Source organism: Clinocottus analis, unplaced genomic scaffold (assembly GCF_023055335.1).
Source record: "Clinocottus analis isolate CAN_PGR_092001 unplaced genomic scaffold, fCliAna1.0.p SCAF_17, whole genome shotgun sequence".
In the NCBI taxonomy this organism is placed as follows: Eukaryota; Metazoa; Chordata; class Actinopteri; order Perciformes; family Cottidae; genus Clinocottus; species Clinocottus analis.
This window is the reverse complement of record NW_027175898.1, coordinates 10,367,066-10,377,325: the sequence shown is the minus strand read 5'-3', so window position 1 is coordinate 10,377,325 and position 10,260 is coordinate 10,367,066. Positions and strand designations below refer to the sequence as shown.

Sequence of the window (10,260 nt, the reverse complement as noted above, 5' to 3'; positions counted from 1 at the left end):
GAGCTTTAGTTCACTCAAAAATGTCTTTACTCATTAGATCCATGCTAAGATTGAAGTTGGTCACCGACGTCCTTAAACTAATAGAAATAAGGAAGATGTGATTTGTTCGAGGTGTAACAGGTGCAGAAAAACTAACAGCAGAGTCAAGGGGATGTCAAACAGAGTCTGTACACACCCACACAGTCCAGAGAAGAGCGCTAATTAGGCAAAAGTGAAAACACCTGTGGAGATGTACCAAGGGTGTGTGGGGGCGGCTAATAAATCTGTAAAATCTCAGATCAAATTACATGACTGTGTAAAAGAACGTAGTTCAGTTTCTGGTGCCAATTGATCTTCGCCATGGTTATGCTACGTTCAAGCAGCAGCGTAAGCTGTAACACTTGCGACATGTATTGAGACCCCTCATAACTATCACGACAATATTGCAATAATATTCCTTTTGGGACGACTAGATCATGCATAAGGCTCAAAAGGGCTTTTAAAGTGTTTTTATGGATTTCTTAGGCTTTAATATATCTTCTATATAGTGTTCTCATAGGACATAAAATATATCTAAGAATATATTTTTCTTTTCTGGTTTAAAAGTCCTAAAGGTGTGTCGGCGACCACACATACAACCATTCTGATTCACTTTTGCATTGGATGGCATTATATCAAAGTCACAATACTTTTGTGTGACTTTCAAACCTGACAAATTGTTAAAACCCAACAAGCCCCTGGCCCACTCCCTACAGCCTAATGGTCGAGTCTAATGGCTGTTTGTCTTGTTTCATGGTAATTGGAGGACTTTGCAGCAAAGTTTCTGCTATCCTTTCCTGCTGAGCTTCTTCTCTCTCTGGTTCCCTCTGGGTCCTCTGCTTTGTACAGTAGGTGCGGGTTTCTCCTCTAATGATATCGTAATTGCTGTTTTCTCTCGCAGTGGACAATGGTTGCCAAGCCTGAAGGTGGCCCAACAAATGAGCTGGAGATCAGACCAGGGACAGACACCATGTTGATGAAGGCATAGACGCAGAAAAAGATCACATTCATCAAAACATGGTGTAGGTTATCGCATTCCCTCTTTGATGCTGTTACTCATATTTTTCGCCCTCATTTTTTCTCTACCTGCCGAACCCACCTGGTTATACAATACATCATTAGCATCTGAAAATGCGAAATGATTCTTCACTGTGCAAGTCAACTTTGACACTACGTGTGTGTCCTTCAAGAGGCTGTGAGCCGCTGAGATATTAATTTGAACTGCGTGGTGACCGCCACTGGACGCCTGATGGAGCTACAGATATACACACACACATGTACATGAACACACATAACAACATAATGGCAAAATCAAACTAGACATTTTGTAGTTCATGCGTCATTTCTGGCGATTTCTGTTTCTACAGTTCAAAAAATGCCAGCTCGCCTCCTCACCTCACAGGAGTGAGATGGCGCAGTGCTGTTTGAACAATAATTTCTCAGTTCAGCTGAATTCATGCTGACGCTCCAGTTTGCTCCGTTTGCTTCCTGAAAACTCCTCTCTCCCTCTTTTTAATCCTCTAAGGGGGAAGCAAAGAGAGGGAGAGAGAAAGAGAGGGAGACCAACATTGAATGCTGACAGGGACATTACTTCCCCTCCCTGCATACCTTGTTTACAGTCTCCCTCCCTGCCGCTATACCCTCCTTTCTCAATGGAGCCATAAAAAACAAATAGGGGCTTTTAGAGAAATTGCCTGTGCACTGAAGATTAATAACAGTTGCACCAGTCCACCCAAGAAAGTCTCCAGAGACAAAAACGATATTGGAAGATTAAAAGTGCCTCATCCCTAAATTGGAATGATTCAGAGCTTGGGCTGCTCTCTAACCAGCTTATTGAGAGTCGAGGCCTTGGTCCACCTGCCAGACAAAGAGCATCATTAAGTATTTACTTCTGGATGAGAATCCGCTGCACAAGTACAATGATGAGCTGGGGCTGGGATCGATCCCTATGTCTAAAATGAAAGTTTGGTGACCCTGGAATAGACCGAGACAAAAGACCGGTCACCCTGTATGAGGTTATTGGTCATCTTTTCACAGTTTTTAGCCCATTAGTTAAAATAGCGTGACGTAATGAGAGGACAAGTCTGACCTATTGACCAAAAGAGTAAAGCGCAGTATAAATCTTTTGGTGTGCTATTGTTAGACCTTTATTATATCAGCACATCTTTTCAAACAAAGAAACTGTAAGTATGCACTTCTCTTAGAATATTAGGTGGCCAAATTAGGTTGAAATAAATAGATAGATAGATAGATTGATAGATATACTTTATTCATCCCCAGGGGGACATTTGTTTGTGGAGTTACATAGTAAAGATACACATATTAAGTATGGGAAATACTCAATATATACAATGAAATAGCAGAGCAGAAATAAAGTCAAGACGATTAAATAATAAAGAAGATGCAATACAGTAAAAGTGGTGCTAGGTTTATTGATTCAATAAATAATACATATTCAGGAGCACGTAGTCCCCCTGTGGAAAATAAAATAAAATGCACGAATGAAATAATAAAAGTCATGAAATAAAAGTTATTTATAATGATAGTATATGACTACTTTTTTTAATAAATAGAGCAAACGAAATACAATCTCCTATAATTTAAAGCTTATTTTATACTTCCTCTCTTTCAACGGTGCCCTGGAATTTCTATGGTAACAAGGAAACACACCGGACCCAAGCGGCTCCGAAGTTGCCTAGCAACCAAACAAAAAAAACTTATCGGGCGTCACGTTTCGAGAGCCAAACGGTATAATTTACTAGTCGGCAATTTAATTGCCGCAACATTGCTCTTGTCGGGTCGGATTCGCCTCATCGCTTTAACAACACACAAGACCAGCGGATATGATGAGGAACAAGACGGAGCACCAGGCGCTAGCCTTCACCGTGAAGGCCACGATGAAGAACTCCGTGGTAAGTGGAGTCACGTTGTTCACGTCGTTCACCTAAAGTCTCTGTTTGTAGCATTAAGTCGCACTGTTTTATTCAGAAACAAAGCACTGACAGCTGGTCACGTAGAATACTTACTGTCTGGCAAGTGTTGTGTTGGTGAAGCTACTAAGAACCAAAAGTGCATAATTAGCTTGAGGTTGCGCTAATGAATTTAATTGCAAACTTAACGCCGAGTTTTTTTCTTGCTAAGCTAGCGTTATCGAACGGTGCGTTCGAGTGTTTGAAACGTCTCAGACAAGAGGTACAGTGCGGAGAGAGAGAGAGAGAGAGAGAGAGAGAGAGAGAGAGAGAGAGAGAGAGAGAGAGAGAGAGAGAGAGAGAGAGAGAGAGAGAGAGAATGCTTTCTGTGAATACGTTTTTCCCCAGAATGCTTTCTGTGGCAGCTTGGCAGGTTAGTTGTTCAGTCAGGACTCCCACGTGCTGCCATCAGTGGCACCACTTTCTAGATTAAGTTACAATGGAGGGAACCGCTTTAAATTATCCTCTCTCTTCCTCTTATCATTTCTCTGTGGTTATTCAGCACAGCGTATATCATATTTTTGTTCTTTGTGCAGAGCAACATCTCAACACACTGACGTGAAATAGCCCAGAGAGGTTTGGTAACAGCAAAAAAAGGAAAAACCAGGAAGCCTGAACATATTTTCTCCAACCAGCATGTGTGTGTGTGTGTGTGTGTGTGTGTGTGTGTGTGTGTGTGTGTGTGTGTGTGTGTGTGTGTGTGTGTGTGTGTGTGTGTGTGTGCGTGCATGCATGCATGCGTGAGAGTGTGTGTATCTCTTTGGTCAGACATTCTCGTGTGGGTTTTACACAAGTATGGAGATGACTTTGTTTATTCAATATTTTTATGGTCTAAATGACACTTTTAGAACCCATTCCAAAGCAATAATGAGCCTAACTAGCTAGACACTATGAAACAAAGAAGCACTTTGATAAGAAAACTATTTTTTTATAACATTTCAGAGATACCACATTACAAAATTATAATTGTTTATTGACTAACACTATTGTGAGGTTGTTGGAGTGGTGATTTGAGTATAATTTTACAAGCTTAGAGTTGTTAATTTGTTTCCCTCGCCACCAACGCTTTTATGTGTATTGTATAAACCACTTATTTTGCATATAATGTTCTTAGTTCTACTGCTGCCTTTTGTTTTACTATGAACCATTGTGCTCTTGCAGTCCCCATCATGGACCTCCAGTTAAACTGTGTTGAAGGAGCTTACTAATTTCCAAAGACATGTCATATCATCCTCTCCTCTCATTTACCCCAAATGAAGATGGAACAGGAAGGTGTAATAAGTTTGTATAGCAGAGGACATCCATCTTTATTGATTAACTAGAATTTGTGCAGCCAAAAATAGATTATGATTAGAAATCTGGACGGTATCTGGGGTAGGTCTTCTATAACTGTATCGTTGCATATATATTTAAGATGAGTTACAAATGAGCTGTCGCAGTGGCCGTGATTTAGTATGATCTTGGTAAAAATGTGATTATGTGGGAATCTGCCATTTCCCTTAACTGATGTGGTTTGCCAAAGGCCACTGAAACATGTACATAGCCTCCCACTGTGTTGTGGCTAGATGTGGTAGGCCAAAGAAGCAGCTATAGTGATAAAAACAAGCCTCCCAGCAGCACATTTACACAGACTTCCATTGTTTACCGCACACAAACCAGATTAATGTATCGAAAAGTGTGTGCCATCGGACCTTTTTTAATAATGAAGCCTGTCTTAATTATAATCATACTGTTTCTATTTTTACTGTCCAAGTTGACTCATATTCACCATCAGAAAGACTATCTGGCTTCAGTTTGTGTGAGGGGGAGAGTTGTGTTGTAGGTTTTAGGGTTATGCAGTATCATATGTAAGGAGCACAGTCTGAGATGTCGCACATTTTCTTCTTTCTTTTAATTCTCACTTTTACAAAGAGGCATTTGCAGCTTGTGAGCAACAAAGCATGTCACAGACAGTCATATTGCTTCAATTGACAGATTGAGGCACTCTTCTACTCTCATTTGCTTGATTTCTCAGGCAATTATCCCAAACCATTTTTTTTTCGAGACAACGCAAAGATTGTCATTAAAATTTCTTTCTTTTAGACTGGAAATGAAGACAGGTGTCTTTGAGTATAATCTTTTTTTTTTTAGTATTCTTCCTCAGCAAACTTAGCAACTTGTCATTGTCTTTGTTTTTGGTTTTTTTGTCAGGCATATGGTAAAACCCTCGACTTATTCAGGAAATTCCTAGAATACCTGAGATTTATACATCTATATAAAAATATCTATGTTTTCTTTTGTTGCTGTTTATGGTGACAGGTGTTTGATTTGGTTCGTGGTGAAACGAGAGCACTACATCAGAAGTTAAGGCAACCGTGGTCAGCAATAATTTAATGAATGAATTTGAGGAAAGTTTCAGTTTAATATTTTCTGTCAGCAATCCCCAAGCTTTCACTTCCACATCTTTTCTTCTGAAATGTTGACTATCCCGTCTTCTGGGGGGCTTTGATGCAAACCATTTAACCAGGTCTTTCTCTCTCATCCGCTTAGTGTTTTGTAGGAATGCACTAAATTTAACTTTTTAACTCCCAATATCGACTTGGATACCTGGGGTTTCGGTATTGAGTTTAAATAATAACCTGTATACCTTTCTGTGACTGGAATCACTCTTAATGTGGAAGGCAACATCAGGCATGACTTAAACAATGCTTTCCTAACTTTGTATTACAAAATATATCAAGTAAATACATAGATATAAACTGGTTTGTTCTTTATTAAAATAACGCTGTCGGTACATTTCTAGTTTTTTTAAAGGGAATCTGGCCCATGTGACAAATACAAGTCAAAGAGCTGCACATTTCTGATGACAACCATAATACCTGCAATTGAAACAGCTCTACTTTTTCAATGGTAGGGACTGTCTTTAGATGCAAAGGATGCAGTCAGAGCTATCATTGACTTCCTCCTCCTTTTTTGAAGGTCATAAACAAATCTTCTGTCAAGAGCCTTCACAAGGAAGGCTCCTGCAAAGCTCTTTAATATTCACCATCTCCTCAGAGGATCTGCTACGTCTGGAACTTGAATGATAGTACTGCACTGCCATACCACTGTCTAAATCCTCAACAAAACCATTACATTTTCAGAGGCTTGCTTGTATCTGTTGCCTTCTGTTTTTTTTTTTTGCCTCCCATGTGGTCACTGACATATCGCTCCGTAGAGGGCGTGCAGAGAGCCGTGATTTGTAGGTAACGACAAGGCCATTTCAAGCCATGAAAGGGTATGGGGACTTGAAGCATAGGCTTATTATGCTTTAACGTATTTGTGGTCATAGAAATTGAATCAATAGCACAGGCCCACGCAACTCTCCCCCTTTTCTTCTCGTGATTCATCCCCAAGCATTTAAAGAGAGAAAAAAAGGTGCGCATTACATTCTGGTGGGAGGTCGTCACCCTGTGTTTCAGACAGAGAGGAGAACAAAGCTGTTATTTTCTGTGTCAGGGAGAGAGCGAGCTTGGTGACAAAAAATAGCAGAGGTTTAGGGGGAGACGCGCAAACACCTGCATGGTGGTGTGACACGAATGGACATGAATACACACACCGCAAATGTGAACATTGCAGTTGACACAGAAAGAGAGGAAAAGAAGATGTGGAATGTCATGAGTAATGCTGTATGACGTAATAAATATTCATGGTATCATCATATGCCAATCCAGAAAATGAGTTACCTGTCAAATCAAGATATTTTAAAACTATCATTTTTGGTTGACACGGACATGGCATTTGCTGCTATGAAGCACGGTTCTTTTAACGACTTTCTCAATCAATCAACAACAGAGTTTATCTGCGAGTCAACTCATAACAACTTGTGTAGCCATTTTCTTTTGTGTGTAGCAACATAGCTGTAAGGGCTATGTAGTTATAGTGATTCTCGTGAGAAAACTCTGATTTGTTGACTGTTTACCAGTTGAAACGCACAGCACCGGACCAATTTGAATCGCTGAACAAGTCAGAGGTGTGGATCCAGCCTTCATTATTCCATCTCGCTGTTTAAACACGTACGTAAAAAACATTTGGTCCATAACTAGTGAACTCATTTGGGGTACAATTGATTTATAGACTCCTGAAGGTGTGGAATATGTGACCTTAGATCAACATCATGCCCTGTAATTGATTTATGTAGTCTGTAATTGGTTGGATGTTTTCCTTAACACATCCCGTTATGTTTTTCTGTTCTGTGCTTTAACAAAGACTGAGGTTACTGTCAAGGTCTCATGAAGCCGGTTGCCACAGAAGGTGCTCTTTGATGAAAAGACCCGGAGAAATGGACCGAAGCTATAAAAGTCCCTCCACTCCTCTTGAGTCCTGCAGTACACTACCACACAACACACGTGCAAGACCATGGACATGATCCGCTTTAAGGCGCTGGGTCGCGCGGTTCACCTGAGAGGGCAAATCGATGCAAACTACAATCCCGACCTCAACTTTGGTGATGCGAGGGTCTGCAGTTTGCTGAGCCTATAGATTGCTTTTATAACACGCACACCTTGTTTAATGTTTGCTTGGCTTCTGGGATAAAGCCTTAGCTGACAAACCTTGTCCCCAAGTCTTCGGCAACCCTAACCCACAACACGCCAACCCCTTCCTCGCCCGCCCCAGCGTCATCCATGGCTCACCCCACTAACCCTAGGGGACAGATGGAGACTCCATCCTAGCAAACGTGACCTTCATATCGTATTCTTTTCCTCTCTCACAGCATCATCATTATATACCTGAGCAGATGTCTCAGCCTTTCGATGCTGTCTTCCTCTGTCTCTCTCTCTTTCTCTCCCTCCCTCTCTCTGCATAACCTTCATTCCACCAGGCAGGTCCTTCAAGATGAAAACATTTTACGTTGAGAACAGTGGGTTGCTCGACAATTACTGTGCACAATAACAAAAAACATCAACTAAATCAGCAATATATAAACAGCAAATAATAACAAGAACCAAATAATAAATTGGAACAGAACACAGATGCACTTTAATTTGTATTGTGGTTATTTTGCCTTTAGAGGATTTGTTCAGAGTGTAGCCGAGATGAGCTGATTCACATCTCGGCTATTTGCCTTTGATGCTCTAACCACTGAATGTCATCTTAATAAATTACGCCGTCTGAACAAATTAAACAAGTGACAGTTTAGAATTGATCCTTGATTAGAGTTTAAATGAGTCTAAAATGTATGTGCAACCTGATTAAATGTAATCTCTCTTTAAATTAAAAAATATAAACACAAATTAAATTAGATTCAATTTGGTTTAGAATGAATCCAGATTGTATAGTTTGTCCAATAATCTGATGTGTATCACGATCTGAAATGATTAAATTCTTTCTGCTATCCACTGAAAGACCAGAACAGAACCTGAAAACAACCAGGATAAAAAAATGTACGATATAGAAAGATGTCCATTGTCAGTTAAATGGATAGCAGGCATTTGTTGACCAAGATTGGACCCTTGAAAGCTTTTATGGAGATGAATCTGTCTGTTTATTATTTCACTCGCAGTCAAAACCATTCTACCCCATCGCTCCTAACACATTTACCTGACACAGGCAACCATAATGTTCCCGGCGTGATACATAAATTGGCCATGAAGCTGGTATGGTGTTATGTGTCTGTGTTGTGTGCATAAGTAAAGGCAAATTGAGCAACTTTCCACTGTTGCTGTAGATTCCCTCACCTGTCTGCCTGCTTGTCTCACTTGAGCTGCCCAATGGAAGAGTTTTCAAAGTCAGTGGTGCTTGTAGACACACAAACCTTCGCACAAACTCAAACTATGTTTCTGCATCCTTCCCTCTGCTCCTGTATGCGTGTCTTATCAGTACCAGAAGCCTGCAGTTCATCCCTGTAAGCAGCTGGGTTATTGGAGGAAGAATTGAGTCATGGTAAAAAAGGTTAAATTGGCAATGGGCTCTTGAGGCCTCCTGGCGTTTCCATTACTATCGATCAACCACGGCACCTAAAGGCCTTGAGTGGGCGGATCATTGGCTGACTTGGAAATCTTACAGTTTCCCCCATAACTTTTGACTTTGTTGACTTTGACTGCCCCTCACTTTAAAAGCAGTGGAAAGAGACTGACCCTAATAGGAGCCCACTCTCTGCATTGTTTAAAGATATTCCTGTATCCATGAAATGTACATTTGTATTAACCATTACAGAGAAGTAAAGCCTGTCTGTGAAATGCCATTTTTGTTGAGACTTTGCTTTGATCTGCTAGAAATCAGGTATTGGTGCTTTGTTCATATTGAAAATCTAGATTTCAACTGTGGATGCATTTGGTAGAACTTACAGGAAGTAATTCCTGTGCTTTATGCTCCTCTCACTAGGTATCAAACAGATTAGGTTATAATTGATGACATGCTATCTGGAGTGCATGACTGCTGAAATGTCTGTGACCTTTTCCGTGTTTGAAGAAAACACCATCTGGAAACTTCAGTCAGACTTTAGAGAAGTACTTCCACAGCATTCTATCATGGCCTTGTAGGAAGTGCTTGGCTGATTATGTCTATTATGTTTGCTTTCCTCAGAGCTTGGTCGACAATTACAATGGCCTCTGTGTTTGTTGTGTTCTCCTTCAAGCTCTTGTAGCTTGCATTCTAATTAGATAGCTTTTAATGGAGAATGTTTATTGCTCCTTGCAGGGCCTCCATTTTCCGCTCTAGAGTTAATTAGCCCTATGTCATGTGATAACCAGTGCAGAGGACATTCAAACTTATGCCTCATCTATGAGCAGTGTCCTTCCCGCATCAAAAGCGAGAAAGAAGCAGGGTTGGCTCGTTTTGACTTTGTTTCAGTCGTATTAAAAGCACAGCTGATTACGAGGACATACTTTGATGTTGCTATATTAAACATAACTTCACTTTAGGGATGCCAATTAAAATTGTATTTTTCTACCAATAGTCGACCCTGGTCAACCGTTCATTAACCGACAAAATGAGTGCCTTGCATGCAGGGATGCGGTGGTAGCTGTGCCCAACAAGTGGCCCAGGCCCAGCTGTCACAACATCCCCAAACACGAAAAGGTTGAATCCACAATTTAATCCAGCTGCAGAGTATGCACAAAATAGGCAACTGATTTTGGAGTGACTTCATTCTCTGCTCAGTTAGACATTACTCAACTATATCTTTACATAGCTAAGTATTGTTGCTATATTGATGTTCAGAATATTGAGTACGGCTCCTTTGAATTGAAAGGAGTTGCCCTTGTAGCAACAACTACATCTCAGGCTCACTTAAGGTGGATCAGCTATTCTCCTT

General features: G+C 40.5%; 1 protein-coding gene across 3 annotated transcripts in view; it reads left to right on the top strand.

The window, feature by feature from the left end:
* The first annotated feature begins 2,698 nt into the window (after positions 1–2,698).
* pacrg (PARK2 co-regulated) overlaps positions 2,699–10,260 on the top strand; it is a 119,383-nt gene continuing 111,821 nt past the window's right edge. Inside the window, exon 1 of one of the 3 annotated variants that reach the window (XM_068580970.1) lies at positions 2,699–2,930. In XM_068580970.1, the coding sequence (XP_068437071.1) occupies positions 2,862–2,930 (69 nt within the window). In that variant the 5' untranslated portion in view covers positions 2,699–2,861. The remainder of the gene's footprint in view (positions 2,931–10,260) is intronic. The other 2 variants (XM_068580973.1, XM_068580972.1) reach the window with 2 other exon arrangements.